The 19417-nt window shown below is 41.3% G+C and overlaps 1 protein-coding gene across 2 annotated transcripts in view; it reads right to left on the reverse strand.

Annotated features, from left to right (window-relative positions):
- The window catches only part of TTC29 (tetratricopeptide repeat domain 29), a 358654-nt gene that overhangs the window by 216053 nt on the left and 123184 nt on the right, over positions 1 to 19417 (reverse strand). For both annotated transcript variants that reach the window (XM_069744036.1, XM_069744037.1), the window contains exon 6: positions 3563 to 3775. In XM_069744036.1, the coding sequence (XP_069600137.1) occupies positions 3563 to 3775 (213 nt within the window). The remainder of the gene's footprint in view (positions 1 to 3562; positions 3776 to 19417) is intronic.

The raw sequence follows: 19417 nt of genomic DNA on the forward strand, positions 1-19417 counted from the left end.
AAACTCTAACACAAACTCTAACCCTAACCCTAGGGATCCTAACCCTAACCCTAACACAAACCCTAACCCTAAAACACAAACTGTAACACAAACTGTAACACAAACTGTAACACAAACTCTAACACAAACTCTAACACAAACTCTAACACAAACCCTAACCCAAACCCTAACCCTAGGGATCCTAACCTTAACCCTAACACAAACTCTAACCCTAACCCCAAAACACAAACTGTAACACAAACTGTAACACAAACTGTAACACAAACTAACACAAACTGTAACACAAATTCTAACCCTAACCCTAACCTTAACCCTAGGGATCCTAACCCTAACCCAAACCCTAACCCTAAAACACAAACTGTAACACAAACTCTAACACAAACTCTAACACAAACTCTAACACAAACTCTAACACAAACTCTAACACAAACCCTAACCCTAACCCTAGGGATCCTAACCCTAACCCTAACACAAACCCTAACCCTAGCCCTAACCCTAGGGATCCTAACCCTAACCCTAACACAAACCCTAACCCTAAAACACAAACTGTAACACAAACTGTAACACAAACTGTAACCCTAACCCTAACCCTAGGGATCCTAACCCTAACACAAACCCTAACCCTAACCCTAAAACACAAACTGTAACACAAACTGTAACACAAACTGTAACACAAACTCTAACACAAACTCTAACACAAACCCTAACACAAACTCTAACCCAAACTGTAACCTTAACCCTAGCCCTAACCCTAACCCTAGGGATCCTAACCCTAACCCTAGGGATCCTAACCCTAACCCTTAGGGTTAGGATCACTAGGGTTAGGGTTACGGTTAGAGTTAGGGTTTGTGTTAGGATCCCTAGGGTTAGAGTCTGTGTTTTAGGGTTAGAGTTTGTGTTAGGGTTAGGGTTTGTGTTAGGGTTAGGATCCCTAGGGTTAGGGTTTGTGTTAGGGTTAGGATCCCTAGGGTTAGGGTTAGGGTTTGTGTTAGGGTTAGGATCCCTAGGGTTAGGGTTAGGGTTTGTGTTAGAGTTTGTGTTAGGGTTTCTAGGGTTAGGGTTAGGGCTTGTGTTAGGATCCCTAGGGTTAGGGTTAGGGTTTGTGTTAGGGTTAGGATCCCTAGGGTTAGGGTTAGGGTTTGGGTTAGGGTTTGTCTTAGGGTTTGTGCTAGAGTTTGTGTTAGAGTTTGTGTTAGAGTTTGGGTTAGAGTTTGTTTTACAGTTTGGGTTAGAGTTTGGTTTAGGGTTAGAGTTTGTGTTAGGGTTAGGATCCCTAGGGTTAGAGTTAGGGTTTGTGTTAGGGTTAGGATCCCTAGGGTTAGGGTTTGTGTTAGGGTTAGGATCCCTAGGGTTAGAGTTAGGGTTTGTGTTAGGGTTAGGATCCCTAGGGTTAGGGTTAGGGTTTGTGTTAGGCTTAGAGTTTGTGTTAGGGTTAGGATCTCTAGGGTTAGGGTTTGTGTTAGGGTTAGGGTTAGGATCCCTAGGGTTAGGGTTAGGATCCCTAAGGTTAGGGTTAGGGTTAGAGTTTGGGTTAGGGTTAGGATCCCTAGGGTTACTAGGGATCCTAACCCTAACCCTAAGTATTTATGTTTATGGTGGGTTTTCTAGTTGATTTTGATGATTGGCAGCTGTCACACACTTCTCATCATGCGTTTCAAAAACGCAAACGCAGGAAAAAAACGCGTTTAAACGCGTCTAAATGCGTCAAAACGCGTTTAAACGCAAAAAACGCATGCGCTTAAAAACGCTGCACGCGTTTAAACGTGTTTTTGCACCAAATGCATTTGCGTTTAAAACGCTGCGTTTTAAAACGCAAGTGTGAAACCAGGGGAACTCCAGAAAAAAATTGACATTGGATCCCCCTTTAAAATCTAACCAACAAATGATAGGCAGAGAGCTGCGGGCTGATATTAAAAGCCTTGGAAGGGGCTATGGATATTGGCCCCCTCCCAGGCTAAAAACATCAGCTCTCAGCAGCCCCAGAAAAGGCCCATTAATAAGATGCACCAAGTCTGGCGCTTAGCCTCGCTCTTCCCACTTGCCCTGTAGCTGTGGCAAGTGGGGTTCATATTCGTGGGGTGGATGTCACTTTGTTTTGTCAGGTGACATCAAGCACACAGGTTAGTAATGGATAGGCGTTTATAAGACACCTATCCATTAGTAACCCCTAGTGATGACTAAAAAACACACATCCAGAATAAAGTCCGTTATTTGAAATAATGACACAGACTCCTTTAATGAATTTTAATTAAACCATGCTCACCGAAACGCCTAATTCACCAAAGCCAATGTCTCCTGCAACAAAAATAAAATAAATCACAATAATCCTCACCTGTCTGCTGGGAAGATAATCTATAATGTCCCACGACGATCCTGATGACTGATGTGGCTGCTTTCAAAGACAACCGGTGATACACTGTCAGGAAGTAATCGCTCCCACAGTGTATCACTGAGCGGCCGTGAGAAAGTTCTCCCGCCACGGTGCTGTAAGTGAGAGCACCGGAGCTGATCAGCTGATGAACTCCGATGAACTCTCTCATGGCAGCTGAGTGATACACTGCGGGATGATTACCTCCTGTCAGTGTATCTCCTGATGTGACTGTTCTACACGTGAGATCATTGTGGGACACTCGGGATTAAGTGGACTATTGCTGACAGGTGAGTATATCTTGGCTTATTATTTTACATTTTTTCTAGAAGAGGAGGGTGTCGGGGATTTAGTGTTAGGTGAGTATAATTTTTTTTTAATTTGAATATGCATGTTATTATTTTCCTGTTTTTGTTTTTTTTAAAACTGTGAGCACAGGTGCTGGCTGATGAGACTACGTCTCCCATCTGACAAACCTGCTATCATTGTTATTAGTGACAGCAGATGTAGCCCGATGGGAGCTGACAGCATGACCCCGCAGCGTTCTGACCGACAATCTTACCGGTGGCAGCATTACCGTGGGTCACAGTCACAGCTGGTGGGGTCACGCTGGGGGGGGGGGGGGGGTGTCACGCTGACATCTGACTGCGTTACCCCAAAGTGCTCTGACCGACGGCTTTACCAGTGGTAGCATTACCGCCGATAAGAACCCCCACACTGGTGTTTCCTAAGTAAATCGATTCTTCAACAATGATGATGATGATAAGGACTTTTATTCACCAGGCGTTTCAACGCCATGGCGGCGTCTTTATCAAGTGAAAAAAACAATTGTGATTTTAGTTTTCAATCACTGCGGATATGTTATTTTGTTTTTGAAGAATGTATCTTAGAAAAGATTTTCCACTTACATTTCATTCCCTTCATTTTTTGAGCAGTAGACAGTGTATTTACCTGCACACAGCACCACTGTTTGAAAATGTGAACAAAAATGTTTTTCAGAAATTTTTGCTTAAAACGTTAACTTCAAATTTTATACAATAAAACCTGCTTAGCAGAAAAGTTAAATATATTGATGGTATTTGTCTGTGAGGGAATGATCACCTAGCCAAACATTTCACAGCATTTAGTTTGCTCATGGGCAAAAGAAGTATGGTACATTAAAAAATATATGTGAAAGCGTTATTTTCCACCTACCTTCTCTTGCCATATCAAGTGCTTTTATTAGAGTTTTGATGGCCTGTTGCCATTCTTTATTCTCTAGCATTTTCTCTGATAGCAATGTATATATTCTCCAGAGGTTCTCGCAGGCCAGTGAGTTGTGAGTGCGGCCTGTCTCATCCTTCCATATCCGGCCTACTGTCAAATGATAGAATGCCTCATAATGTTCAGCAGCCTTCTCCAACTGACCTACAATATATAAGGCATGTATAAATATCGTCACTCTGGACTACACAGCGGCAGTGGATGCAATCTTTACATAGTCATAAAAGGGCATATTAAAGCGCTGCAGTCCATATATAGTAGGATAGTAAATAATGACAGAGACTAGCAAATGTTGAACTCTTTATTCAAAAGAAAAAACATATACATGTTACCTTCATGAAAATATATATATATATATATATATATATATATATATATGTATATATATATATATATAAATATATAAAAAATAATTATTTTTAAAGCAATTCCAAATTTAAAAGGGGTTGTCTGTGACTTTAAATTGTTTCCATGTACTTACATGTCCAACCTCTGGGATACACACCAATCAGCAGAATAAGGCGACGCTGCCCAGCTTATTAGTTATCTCCGCAGATAAGGGTGTGGCTGTAGCTGGTACTCAGCCCAATTCACCTTAAAGTGAATATTTTTGCAGATTTTTCATATTTAATTTAAGAGCATCATAACGTAAAAGCTGAGAGCCTGATTATAGGGATGTGGAACTTATTAGCCTGTGTGCTGTAGTTTCATTACAATCAGTGTTTTCTCATCAGGCGATTATCATCAGAGGACTACAGCTCATGTGCAGATCAGTCAGGCTCATCTGTGTAACCCTATCTTTACCATTGATTTATATACCGAAGAAAAAGATTTGCTCAACGAGAGCAACGCAGTCTATAATCAAATAGTGAATGAGTGACCACATGGAAACCCACAAAAATAATAAATCCTAGAACAGACTGCCAGAACAACACGGGGGTAAATATTATAAACAGTATATTTTATTAAACATGCATAATATACACAAATATGGACAACATGCAAAAAAGCAATGTAAGTGGGGAAAAAGCAGCTAAAAGATACTGGCATCTACACAGATGACAAAAATGGATGCCAGAAAAGAAAAATATATGAACATGTCTCAGAGAACACGGCCACCCACAATCATAAAGAAAGGTAAACGAGAGGTACACTGCCACTATCAAGTCCAGTTGGTGGAAAATGCAATATAATGACAGGTAATAAAATACTGGTCCAACAACTATGAAAGACTAACGATTGTTACTACTCTCACGCTGGTCTGCCATCACACCCACATATAGGCTGGTGGCTATTCCACCGTGCAGTCAGATTTATCAGCAGCACATGAGATTGCAAGAAGTACTAAATCGCTGGCAAAAGTGAAAGTGAAACTGCTCACCTATCCAAGATCAAAATACCGCAGCATAGTGTGTCTCCACAGTGAGCCGTTGCCCCGAACGATAATACCAAAACAATTAATGGTCAAAGTCAGGCAACCATGCATTTACCTTGTGACATGATCCTCTCGGTGTGCCGCCGCGTCAGTGAGACACGCTATGCCTCGATGCGCGTTTCACCGCCCACGGCTTCGTCAACTTGCTGACAATTCAAACAGTATATAGAATGCTCCCAGATAGGGGTGTGGGTAGGGTTATACACAGCCCAGAAGTCTTAGCTCTGCTCCATCTACATAAGGCAAAACAGAGTTTGTATCAAAACTGCACCAAGCAGTTTAGTAACTGATATATGCCGCTGGAATCAGGCTCTCTTTCTCTACATTATGCTGCTATCAGATTCCACAGCAAAAAAACTGCTGTCAGATTCCCTTTAATAAGCTCAGATCAATGGCTTTGTCACCTTCCTTCTGTGTGGTAACAAATTGAAAGAATTCTGGTGGAAGCAGAAAACATCCAGATTGTTCCAAGATCATTGAATCTCCAAACTGTGTTAATACTTTGTCCCCCTTCTATAGTGGACTCACAACAGCTACTTTCTTGATGTACTGATGGCATATGGCAATGTCAGTTCAAAAAGGTAAACCTTGACTACACCTCTACTAATATGACTTGGTAAACCATTTTTACCAATTATTTTAACGTTTAGATTAGGGAAATTATCCCATTATACAAAACTAACCTAATGCACACTATAAGGACAAAAGAATGGGGACATGTCTCTCAAAGAGTTGCTCCAATTTCTTTTATATTCATTCGAATAGCGGATGATCTGCAGTACCCCACAGCAGCCACTACATAGATGATGGAAAGATGCTATACAACCCTGCAACTGGTGATGATAACTAACTAATGACTCACTTCTCTGTGCCCAGACAGACCTCAAATGGAATGGAGAAGACATTGGTACCAAGATTAGCGAATAATTAAACTTTTTTTTCGGGATTGAAGGGTGGATAAGGGTGCACAGCCCGGAAGTGTACCACGCACCCCTACTACAAACTACCAAAAAAAGCCATGTAAACTTTACATTTTAATTCAATGCGTAGGTGCACAAATGTGCTTTGGCCAATATATATTATAAGTCAGGAAAATAGCGGTCTCTTGGGAGAGCTGTGAGGACAGCAAGGGAATTGAAAAGGGAAAGCAGGATTCAACGCAGCTCCAGCCGTGCACCTTCAAGAAGGAACAAATGAAACTTGAAAAAACAAGCACGGTCACAGGAGCGTTGAAATGAAGCCGGGACAAAAATATTGGTGTAAACCACAACGAGTTTCAATGGTACCCCATCTTCATCAGGTGAAACTTCCACCTGATGAAGACGGGGTACCGTTGAAACGCGTTGTGGTTTACACCAATATTTTTGTCCTGGCTTCATTTCAGCGCTCCTGTGACCGTTCTTGTTTTTTCAAGTTTCATTTGGCCAATATATAAACATATACATACACTGAGTCAGCATGGAGCAATTAATTCATACATGATTTTCACTATTGCTATAAATATGTACAACATGAGGCACCTAGTTAACATTTTTTTTAACAAGAATCGTAAAAGCCATCCAACCCCGGCATTATGAGCCAAGACTGGCTCCTATCTCTTCTCGTTTTCATTAGAGGCCTGTCTGAGCACATGGAGAGGTGAGTTATTTTAGGTAGGGATCATCCATATTGGGTAAACATTATCATGATTGGATGGCGTTTATGCTATTTGCTGAGAAAATGTTAACTAAGCACTGTGGAAACACGAGGGTCAGTGTGTGCTCTCGTCCGTTGGCCATGCTGCCTTTAGAAAGACCGCACGGGCCATGGCTCATCCCACTGAACGCCAGTACTCCTTCCCGATGGGCAGAACACTACTCAGACAACACAGAATTAGGGTATTGCACTCCGGTAAGACTTTATTAGATCAGCAATAGTGATGAGCAAGTGTACTCGTTGCTTGGGTTTTCCCAATCACGCTCGGTTGACCGCCGAGTATTTGTTAGTGTTCGGAGAGGAGATTTAGTTTTCATCTCGGCAGCTGAATGATTTACAGCTAGTAGTAGCTGTAAATAATTCAGCTGCAGCGATGAAAACAATCTCTGAGCAGTCATAAATACTCGGAGGTCACCCGAGCAATGAGTACACTCGCTCATCACTAATCAGCAACAGTCAACAACATATAGCACATTCCCAACAAGAATACAAAATGGTGTAAATGACAGGGTCTCACCCTCCCACTGGCTCAGTGAGGATTAGAACCTCCGTGACTTCAGGGCATCCAGGGACAACAACCCCAACCAGTAGCACATTGCTTTTGGCAGGCACCCACAGAGAAGAAACAGCGGTGAGCTTAGGAAGCTGACCGAGCACAGCGAGGTATGTGGCCAGGTGACCTGATTGTCCCTACCTGGGTTTTTCAAATGACTGTGGGCTCAGTCATGGGCAGTGGAGCAGATCTGTTTTCGACCAGCTGGAACTGTGGTTCCTGAGCTGACGTCCTGTAAAGTCACGCCGGTGACAGGAGAAGGGCCCTTTTATATCCCACAGCTCTCATTTTAGGGCATTGTCCCACAGGATTGGGGGAAGGTAGGGGGAGGTAATCCCTCTTGTTTGATTGTTCAATTAGATTGTGTATTTGTCCTTCAAGTTGTGCAGACTAGTACATTGCAGGGGGCAGATACAATATGTAATCAGCAGGCATTCCACAAATTAACATACAACAAGGGTCAACGGACAGTATTGCATGAAGGCTCATGTCCCTAGACCTACTGAGCAAGAGTACAATATGTCTGGCATAATTAAGAATAATTCACCCCCGCACTAGTAGCCAAATTGACGCAATGTCGTCACAAATACCTCTTATTTTTACATGTTTTGCCATAGTGTAATTCTTGTATTCATTAATCGCAATGTGCTGATGTATAATGTATGCATGCTATCCTAAAGATAGGTTATCTATATAAAAGTAGTGGAGCAGGCATAATGATGATCAACACAGGTGCGACCATTAGACAGAACACCAAAATATAACCTCATACACTACTTCATTTGGTCATGTAACCAGTAATAGTCGGTGTGTAATACACAATTTTATAAAGCACGCATATTCATTTAAAAAAAATTCCCGCTATGTAGGTAAACACTGATTACTTGACCATTAAATTTACATTCAAAACTGTATACGGTATATTTTCATTCCAAATAGGCAAGAGACATACAATGCAGTTATGTTAACCAAGCAGTTATGTAACCTAATTAGTATAGAATGAAAGTATATACAATACATACACTAAATACCTGCCCATTTTTAGTTTTGACCACTGCACTAAGTAATAAGGGAATGGGGGCATTCACAAAATGTCATAAACACTAGGGCCATCTTAATCTCTTCTACAGTTAAAAAAACCCTGTGGTGGCAGTCCTGCTCTCAAAGAAGAGTTGTGCTCAAAAAGGGAAAATCAATGCCTGTGAATTATCCTTCACTGCTGTTTCAAAGGTTAAAAATAAGACCTTTTTAGTCTTTAGGCTAGGTACCCATTGTGGTTATGCCCACCGTTGGGCGCATATGCTCAGGGGGTATGTGCCCTACAGTTGTCACAGCTAGGATGGATGCTGAAGCATGACATGGTTTTTATCAGTAATCCTCTGCATAGGATAGGGTAATTTTTAAATAAACAATGTTCAGACACATATCTGTTAAGCCCCCGTCTCACATAGCGAGATCGCTAGCGAGATCGCTGCTGAGTCACAAGTTTTGTGACGCAACAGCGATCTCAGTAGCGATCTCGCTATGTGTGACACGTAGCAGCGATCAGGCCCCTGCTGTGAGATCGCTGGTCGTGTCGGAATGGCCTGGACCATTTTTTGATCGTTGAGGTCCCGCTGGGTAACACACATCGCTGTGTTTGACACCTTACCAACGACCTCGTTGACAGGACGTCCCATTGAATCATCATGAAATAGCATCGTTCTACAGGTCGCTACAGTTCGCCGCATCGCTGCTGCGTCGTTGGGGAGATCGCACTGTGTGACATCTCACCAGCGACCACATATCGACGCAGCAACAATCCCTGACAGGTCGTATCGTTGTCGGGATCACTTAAGCGTCGCTATGTGTGACGGGGCCTTTAGACAAGGTCCTAAAAACACACTTATGGCTTCCATCTGATGAATGGGGGCCTATGTGAATAGTATATAACAAATGTAGTGGGCACCCCTAGAAACTAAAATGACTTCCAAAAATAAAATTCACTAAGTGGTGAAACTAGCATTTGGGGGTGAATTTGTTTGATACGCTTCTCTATCTACTATTAGGACTTGGGTGAAAATCTGATGTAGTTTTAAGTTAAATTTTTGCACAACTATGGACAATTCTGAAGGGTTCAGAAACTTTCAAGCACCACGATACATACAATGAGATATATTTGAGCTTCATATTATTGGTATAACCACTACTATTTTAGTTTCTAAGCGCAAGAACAATTCCATATGAAATCTCTATGCACATCATATGGACCTTGTCTTTATTGACATATTTGCTAGGCTACAAAATATATCAAAATCCCTTCAATTGATTTAGTATACTCAAATTGTAAGTACTGACCAGGCTTTAGATAAGGAAACATGCATATGGCTTCATCAGCTGCATCATTTTCCCAGTGCAAAGACTGATATTAACACAAATGGGTTTAAATGGGAAGCTGCCATAAAAGCAGGCACATAAATGTAATTCTTCCAGACGCTATTTTGATGCACATTTTTTGATGTCATGAATATTTAATGAAATGGCCCAAACTAAAGCCATATAACATTCCTACATTACTGATGCCTGCGCCCGTAAGCTACAAACATTAGAGCCATGATTGAGTGTACTAAAATGAACTCATTCAGCATCGCATTGATTAGTCGAAACGCCGGCAAAGAGAAGGAAGAGGAAAAGATGCGTTATCCCACTTAAGAATAAAAGCTGGCACAATTGAAGGTTTCATTGCTAAAGCAAGGACAGCGTTATACACTAACCCATAATTAAATAAATAAGGTATCGCTGTAAAGCACTGCTTGCCGAGACCTGACATTAATCTGGAGGGATGTTAATTAGGTTCAAAGACTGCTTCCGGTGTTATGCGAGTAATTTATTATGTCACAAATTGCAAGATGCACTGGCTGACCTGCCCGACTGCCTCGTATCAGCAATCTGGAGGGCAGCTAATTATCTTCTTCCCTATAAGCATGTGCATTTTTTTTTCTATCCAGTGGAAGTTAAAGTGGAAGAAACAACGCTAAGAAAATAATTTGACTCTTCCAGACGGGAACATTTTTCTAGTCTGAAGAATAAGTAGAAACCAGACTATTTGTTGTAAACAGCAGTTTTTCTAATACATCTTGGAGAACACAAGTTAGACACGTAGCCAGCATTTCTTCTACATAAAATAGAAATAGACATAGACTAAGATATTTTTATTCACTGTACACATACAAGATCCAACCGCAAGAAATGGTAAGATGAAAAAACAGTTACGGTATATCAAAATATTAAGCCATCATGTCCGGTCAGTCACTGTCCTACATACAAGATCCAACCCCAAGAAATGGTAAGAGGCCAAAACAGTTATATCAAAATATTAAGCCATCGTGTCCGGTCAGTCACTGTCCTACAGTTTTGTAACTAATTCTCTGCTGAAATTAAGGGCCCCTAACTTAGGTTACTAAACATTGGGTCTACGAAATTGTTCTATTCCAATAGCAGAATCCGTTGTTATGACCTTTAGGCTTAATGAGTTCACAATTCAATTTAGCTAAATTTGCATTTATGATGTTTAGACTTCATTGAGACGAATCATCCATCAATAAGTAAAGCAAAGAATAGCAGTGTGAGCCATCATGTACAGGAATGGACAGTACAAAGGTGCACTTACACTGCATGATAATTAGGAATGAGTGTTCCCGATAATTGTGCAGTGTAAACGGGCTGCCAATCACGTGATGAATGAGAAAAAAGGCTTACAAAAATCACTGCTTTCATCAGCACACCCTCCTGTGTGAGCAGGACATGTTCCATCAAGAACAATGGCAGCCTATGAGGATAGAACAATCTAGTACTGACCATTGTGTGTATGGGAGATACTGTCTGCCTGTCTAAACGGGCTATTAAAGGGGTTGCACACTCCTCGGAAACCCCATCTCAATCAGCATGTTTGCACTAGTAAAATAACAACACTTATACTCACCTCCGGTGCCAGCGCCATTCCAGCGGTGTTGGCACTGGTCTCCCTGAGCTTGTGTGAGAATGTCACGTGAGCCCTGTGCACAATCATTGCTGGCGTAACTCTCCGCGTCTTCACACATCTAGAAGTCAGTGCTGCAGCTGTCCGCTCACTTCCTCTTAATGTCTAATACATCTGAAGGTGGGGAAAGCGACGCCAGCGTAGATTGGGTGCATGGCTCGCATGACATAACAATCGCACACGAGCTTCAGGAAAGCGAGCGCCAATACAACATGAACGACGCTGGCACCGGAGGTGAGTATAAGTGTTGTTATATTGCAAACATGCTGATCGAGACAGACTTGTTTGAGTAGTGGACAACCCCTTTAAATAAACAGCCGATCTGCGGTCGTTTAATGATAAATATCAGCCTCCGTAAACCCAAGTTTAGTTGCTTCTTGCTGATAAAGTAGGTGGCCACCTAAGTTGCCATTGGAGGGGCACAATGATCTATTTAAGAAAAACAAAGAAAAACAATGCAATGTCTATCTTCAGCCAGTAGACTTTATATCTTAGCTGATAATGCTGTATGACGCAACTGAACTTTTACATGAAAAAAATATACATTTAGTTTAGCCAACGGTGCCTTTTCCTGGATGAATACAGGCTTATAGTTGTCAGTGGCATAAATATCTTTTGGACAGCTCTTAGGCTAAATGTCAGAGATCAATGTACGGATACCACGTCTTTGGCACCAAGTATTCTTCTTTTGTAACTTTGTAAAGTTATTTCAAAATAACTAATTGTGACAGAAGTTGCATATATAATGTAACCCTATATCTGCTTTATTATATTATGGTAAAAAAATGAAATGTTGCAATTGAAAAACTTTTTCTCCTGACCTCTAAACTGCAGTGATATGGTCATCCAAAAGCTTGCTTGACCAATACTTATTCTTCTCAACCTCCCCATCAGTATACCCATTTGCTCCAGCCAAGACTGAACGTGTTCTCTATGGGGAGAAGAGAATAAGTCGCTACTAGACATGTCTAGTAGTGGCTTATTTCCCTTGGCAACAAAAGTTCGGGAGGTTAAAATTCAACATGTAAATACATGTAAAGTGGTTCTTCGCTCCCAAACAAATCACCAGGTTTGGCTGCTATGTGTAATATGTATGGCTACTCTTAGGCATATGACTGATGCAAAATTAGCCGATCAATATGTTTATCCATATTATTCTTATTTTTGGTGTTAGGGTTAGACGTCGAGGAGTGGGGGCACCGCTTCCGCTGAACAGTAGGGTGCCAACCCCCGCAGCTAGGTAGGCTGGCAGTTGTAGTAAGGTACTATGTGACTATTATGCCCTTCTGCACTTTGTGTAATCATGTCATTCACTCTCTCTCACACTGTTTAATGATTGCCGTCCATCATTTTTAAAAATCGGCAATTACTGTCCATTTCATTTTCCTGTCATGGTTGAATGGTGGCTTATCTGATTCACACTGTTCACAGTTGACAGATAGGAGCTTTAGGGACAGCCGCCGTGGAGCAGAGGCGCCTATCTCCTGAATATTGTAGAGTGCCAACCTCCGCTGCTAGGCAGGTTCAATCAGTATTAACAGTGTGAGGGATAGATTTAGTTTAACACGGTTGTCTGCATGTTGATTGTATGTTCTAATGTTTTTAAAGTGAACAAATAAATATTAAGTATTATCTTAAAGAAGATTTAATAGGATACAAGGTTCTTTTTGTTTTTTTTGTTTTTTTTGATCCTTGGTTATTTATTTTTCTTTGTTTTTTGGTGGCACATACCAGCATCACTTCTGGGGCCAGTGACTGGCAGCAGGAGTCACATGCATGCACAGAATGTCACCAATCCCTGACATCTTCTTTAACACACTTCAATTACAGTAGCTTCAGGCAAACAGTCTAGAGATTCATTTACACTGCAAGATTATCATGAAGAATGCCTAAGAACACTCGTTTCACAAAAATTTGGCAGACCTGATGAACGAGGTTTAAGCTTGATCGTCAGGTGAAATGTGAAATCTTTTGGTTTGCAGAAACGACTGTCTTTTTCTGCAGTGCAGTATCCTATGTAAGTAGGATCTTCACTGACAAGAACAACGGCAGCCTGCGAGTGGGAATTATTAAATGCGGCCTTCCTGGGTAAAAAGCTATTAAGAGGCAGCTGACTGGTATAAATATTTACTGGCTGGAGGACATTTAATGCCACAAGCTGGGTAGCGTAAACCCACTATTAACTAGTTAATGAACTTAGGGCTTGTGTACACGACCGTAAAAATCGGACGAGTACAAGTCATCATTTTGACAGATAGCACTCGTTCCTAAGTCATTCTATGGGGCCATGCACATGTCCGATTTTTTCCATTCATGTCTATGGGTACGTGGAAAAAATCTGACGGCCCTTGGATGACATCCGAGTGTGGTCCGATTTTCCAGGACTGACAGAATGGAGAAGGTTGTGAATTTTTTTTTTCTTCTCCACATCCAAGAAAATTAGATCACACTATGATAACAAACTTATCAGGCTATGATTAGCATAATTGGCTGTGAAATCGGTCCTGTGACCCTAGCCTTACAAAGACAAATAATGAGGAGTTAATCATGGGGTCTTAATGTTTAAAAGTTCATTCATTGTTGGGGAAATGTTGTAACAAACTTCACAAATGCTGTAAAAATAAAAAATAAAAAAATATAACTATTTTCTAAAATAACTAACTATTCTAGAATTTAAAGGGATACTCCGACGACATGCCTTCATAAACTATAAAGCTAACATCCATGGTGTTGCTCGTAATTCTGACAGTACTTGCTATTGAATATGACAATGGGTCTGCTCCTTAGTGCTCCCCCCTCTTCTGGCACGTTACGGTACGTCACAGTTCAGGGGGTGTAGCCTGCTTCCGGGTTCTAGTAACATCTCCTTCTATTCGGTCTGAGATCAGGGGGCATGGCCAGCCTCTACCAAACTACAGTCATATCTGAGCTCTGAATGCCTTTCCCTTCCCTCTTAACTAGGGATCCATGCCTGCTTATTTCACAGCTTCTTTATTACAGTGAAAGCTTCCTCCTTGCTCCTACACATGTCATAAAGAAGCTGCAAATACAGGCTATAGTCCATTGCTGAACAAACCATGACAGTAAATTCAATAGCAGGCACTGTCATGATTACAAACAACACTATGGATGTTAGTTTTATAGTTTATGAGGGCATGTCCATTAACCCCTTACCGGCATCGGACGTACTATACCGTCCGATGCCGGCTCCCCTGCTTTGATGCAGGGCTCCGCGGTGAGCCCGCACCAAAGCCGGGACATGTCAGCTGTTTTGAACAGCTGACATGTGCCCGTAATAGGCGCGGGCAGAATCGCGATCTGCCCGCACCTATTAACTAGTTAAATGCCGCTGTCAAACGCAGACAGCGGCATTTAACTACCGCTTCCGGCCGGGCGGCCGGAAATGACGTCATCGCCGACCCCCGTCACATGATCGGGGGTCGGCGATGCTTGTATATTGTAACCATAGAGGTCCTTGAGACCTCTATGGTTACTGATTGCCCGTCGCTGTGAGCGCCACCCTGTGGTCGGCGCTCACAGCACACGTGCAATTCTGCTACATAGCAGCGATCAGCAGATCGCTGCTATGTAGCAGAGCCGATCGGGTTGTGCCTGCTTCTAGCCTCTCATGGAGGCTATTGAAGCATGGCAAAAGTTAAAAAAAAAAGTTTAAAAAAATGTGAAAAAAATAAAAAAAACATAAAAGTTTAAATCACCCCCCTTTCGCCCCAATCAAAATAAATCAATAAAAAAAATATCAAATGTACGCATATTTGGTATCGCCGCGCTCAGAATCGCCCGATCTATCAAATAAAAAAAAGTATTAACCTGATCGCTAAACAGCGTAGCGGGAAAAAAACTCGAAACGCCAGAATTACGTTTTTTTGGTTGCCGTGACATTGCATTAAAATGCAATAACGGGCGATCAAAAGAACGTATCTGCACCGAAATGCTATCATTAAAAACGTCATCTCGGCTCGCAAAAAATAAGCCCTCAACCGACCCCAGAGCACGAAAAATGGAGACGCTATGAGTATCGGAAAATGGCGCAATTTTTTTTTTTTTTTTTTTTTAGCAAAGTTTGGAATTTTTTTTCACCACTTAGATAAAAAATAACCTAGTCATGTTTGGTGTCTATGAACTCGTACTGACCTGGAGAATCATAATGGCAGGTCAGTTTTAGCATTTATTGAACCTAGCAAAAAAGCCAAACAAAAAACCAATGTGGGATTGCACTTTTTTTGCAATTTCACCGCACTTGGAATTTTTCTCCCGTTTTCTAGTACACGACATGCTAAAACCAATGATGTCGTTCAAAAGTACAACTCGTCCCACAAAAAATAAGCCCTCACATGGCCAAATTGACGGAAAAATAAAAAAAGTTATGGCTCTGGGAAGGAGGGGAGTGAAAAACGAACACGGAAAAATGAAAAATCCCCCGGTCATGAAGGGGTTAAAATGCTTTTTTTATCACCCCTGAGTACCCCTTTAATTCATGGGTCATAGTAGCCATCTTAATGGATGAACATATTTAATATATTATTATCCCTCACATTTCAATGTGAATACTAAGACTACTATACTATACATACTATTCTTACATTGTTGCCCAGTATTGCAGTCCTGCACAGGCAACTGGGCTTCTTTTCTGATTAGGTTGGATTGGACATTTACATGACGTATGCCGAACATATTCCTTCTAATATAACACCAATAAAGATTACAATAGAAGAAAAAGACAAAACAAGAACAATCCTTAATGCCATCACATTATTATTGGGCATAAAAAGGTAATCTCTTGTTATTGCCTTTCATCAGGGCACTTTCCATACTCTTTATTCATGATCTACAACTTATCCTAATGTAACACTAATTTAATATAGCCGTAAGGTTTTGTCTGCACTTTAATTGCCAGAATTTGCATAATAATCAATACGCTACCGCTATTAATTCATATATACATAAAAGCTAGCAGAGGAAGGGTAATGTTTATACACTGGACTTGTTAAAACATTTTACAATTGCATTTCTTCTTTACTCCTTTCAGCATTTTGTGATAGTAATAATAATACAGAATCTGTGTACACATCAATATCACTGATGGCCGCACATGTTATAATCTTGAAAACACAAAAAAGCACAGTAAAACCAAAAACACTCTGTTGCAAAAAAAAAAATCACAGTGGTCAGCAAGTGCTGGTAAAAAGATGGAAAAAACAGGGTATTCGGTTGATACGGTTTTTTGCAAAAAATGTATATTAAGCCGCTCTACCAAACGTCAAGGTATACCCATATCAGAGCAGTCAAGTCTCTTGGTGGTGTGAACATCTCTCTACGGGCTTGTTCACTGTGCGCACAGCTCATGTGTTCTGGTTTTACATAATTGTTTTCCTGTGCCCACAAGACTGGGGAGGCCTCCACCCCTCTTTTTTTGAGCTGTGCGCACAGGAGCCGTTCTGTCCAGCGTGTCCACATGGACATTCCTTTTCTGAATCCTGCTCATACAGGTATTGTACCTATGACCAGGCTTCAAATACATCAGATAGGGATTACATACATTAGCTAGGACTGCTCTGATATGGGTATACCTTGACGTTTGGTAGAGCGGCTTAATATACATTTTTTGCAAAAAAACGTATCAACCAAATACCCTGTTTTTTCCATCATTTTACCAGCACTTGCTGTCCACTGTGATTTTTTTGCAACAGAGTGTTTTTGGTTTTACTGTGCTTTTTTGTGTTTTCAAGTCTCTTGGTGGTGTGAACATGTCTCTACGGGCTTGTTCATTGTGCGCGCAGCTCATGTGTTCTGGTTTCACATGTTATAATCTTGTAATTGGCAACTGGGAAATGCTAGACAAAGGTTTCAGTAATTATGAGATATTTACTCAATTAGTGCCCAAAACTAAATAAATATGGCTACATTTTTATACTTCACACCAAAATGTTTTTTTCACCTCCAAGAAGCATTCCTATCAATATTATTATCCTCATATTATTTTGCAGTCATCATATTATATTGCACAGTATACTTACAATTGCTCATTTGACCTTTCTACCCAGTTAATTATTCTATTTTCTATTAGGTCTATGAAATCAGGTGATTAAAAACAGACTAGCTGAATCCTTCTAAGCTATCTGAAATACAATTCTACATCACTGTGGAGTCCCTGGCAGGGGGGAGGAACAGAGCTGCTGGGTCAGAAGCTGATGAAGGGGATGTCTCATGCAGGGAAAAGAGATTTCCTGTTGCTACATAGAGTTTAGAAGGATTCAGCTAGTCAGTTTTTAATCACGTAATGTCATAGACTTAATGGAGAACAGGAAAGGCAAAATGAGCAATTGCAAGTGCACATTACTATGTAAAATGATTAATGCAATGTATTAAGAGAATAAAAAACTGTCTGTGGTCCATACTTGGTCCTTTAACCTGGACCTGCTAACAGCAACACTACTAGGCATCTTTTTCTCATCACATAAATATTAATTAAAGAGCACTTCCATGGAACCCCCATTTATCAATACTTTTACACTGTGCACGTGAGCTAGCTCTGTTCATGATGTCCTATTAGCCCCTTCATGAGCTATGTAGTGAATTCTGTTGTCAAGCTCCCTCCTGTGGTCATGAATGGTACTTCGGATGGTTCTGTCCACGGGCTTCCTCTGTTGGTGGAGAGTGGGGCTGCAGCTTCTGAGTTTCCTTCCACAGGTGACGAGGTTGATTCGTTAGCTGGCTGCTCTATTTAACTCCACTTAGATCATTGCTCCATGCCACCTGTCAATGTTCCAGTATTGGTCTAGTTCACTCCTGGATCGTTTTTGTGACCTGCTTTTCCAGCAGAAGCTAAGTTCCTGCTTGTCTTTCTTTTGTTTGCTATTTTTCTGTCCAGCTTGCTATTTTGATTTTTGTCTTGCTTGCTGGAAGCTCTGCGACGCAGAGGGACTCACGGTGCGGAGGGTCTTTTTGCGCCCTCTGCGTGGTCTTTTTGTAGTTTTTTGTGCTGACCGCAAAGTTACCTTTCCTATCCTCAGTCTATTCAGTAAGTCGGGCCTCACTTTGCTAAATCTATTTCATCTCTGTGTTTGTATTTTCATCTTTACTCACAGTCATTATATGTGGGGGGCTGCCTTTTCCTTTGGGGAATTTCTCTGAGGCTAGGTAGGCTTTATTTTTCTATCTTCAGGGCTAGCTAGTTCCTTAGGCTGTGTCGAGTTGCATAGGGAGCGTTAGGAGCAATCCACGGCTATTTCTAGTGTGTGTGATAGGATTAGGGATTGCGGTCAGCAGACTTCCCACGTCTCAGAGCTCGTCCTATATTATTTGTAACTATCAGGTCATTCCGTGTGCTCTTAACCACCAGGTCCATTATTGTCATAACAGTACAGGTGGCCCAAAGTATTAATGCATCTCAATAGAGGGATAAGAGAAGTTCTGAGACCATTTTTTTTTCTTTGCAGTGTGTTTTGTCTCTCTTTTCCCCTTTACCTCTGGGTGGTTCAGGATACAGGTGTAGATATGGACATTCAAGGTCTGTCCTCTTGTATGAATAATCTCACTGCAAGGGTACAGAACATTCAAGATTTTGTGGTTCAGAATCCGATGTTGGAGCCTGGGATTCCAATTCCTGATTTGTTTTTTGGGGATAGATCTAAGTTTCTGAATTTCAAAAATAATTGTAAATTGTTTCTTGCTTTGAAACCTCAGTCCTCAGGTGACCCTGTTCAACAAGTGAAAATCATTATTTCTTTGTTACGTGGCGACCCTCAAAACTGGGCATTTTCCCTTGCGCCAGGAGATCCGGCATTGCGAGATGTTGATGCGTTTTTTCTGGCGCTCGGATTGCTTTATAATGAATCAAATTCAGTGGATCAGGCAGAGAAAATCTTGATGGCTCTGTGTCAGGGTCAGGATGAGGTAGAGATATATTGTCAGAAGTTTAGGAAGTGGTCTGTACTCACTCAGTGGAATGAATGTGCCCTGGCAGCAATTTTCAGAAAGGGTCTCTCTGAAGCCCTTAAGGATGTCATGGTGGGATTTCCCATGCCTGCTGGTCTGAATGAGTCTATGTCTTTGGCCATTCAGATC

Source organism: Ranitomeya imitator, chromosome 1, assembly GCF_032444005.1.
Source record: "Ranitomeya imitator isolate aRanImi1 chromosome 1, aRanImi1.pri, whole genome shotgun sequence".
Taxonomy (NCBI): domain Eukaryota; kingdom Metazoa; phylum Chordata; class Amphibia; order Anura; family Dendrobatidae; genus Ranitomeya; species Ranitomeya imitator.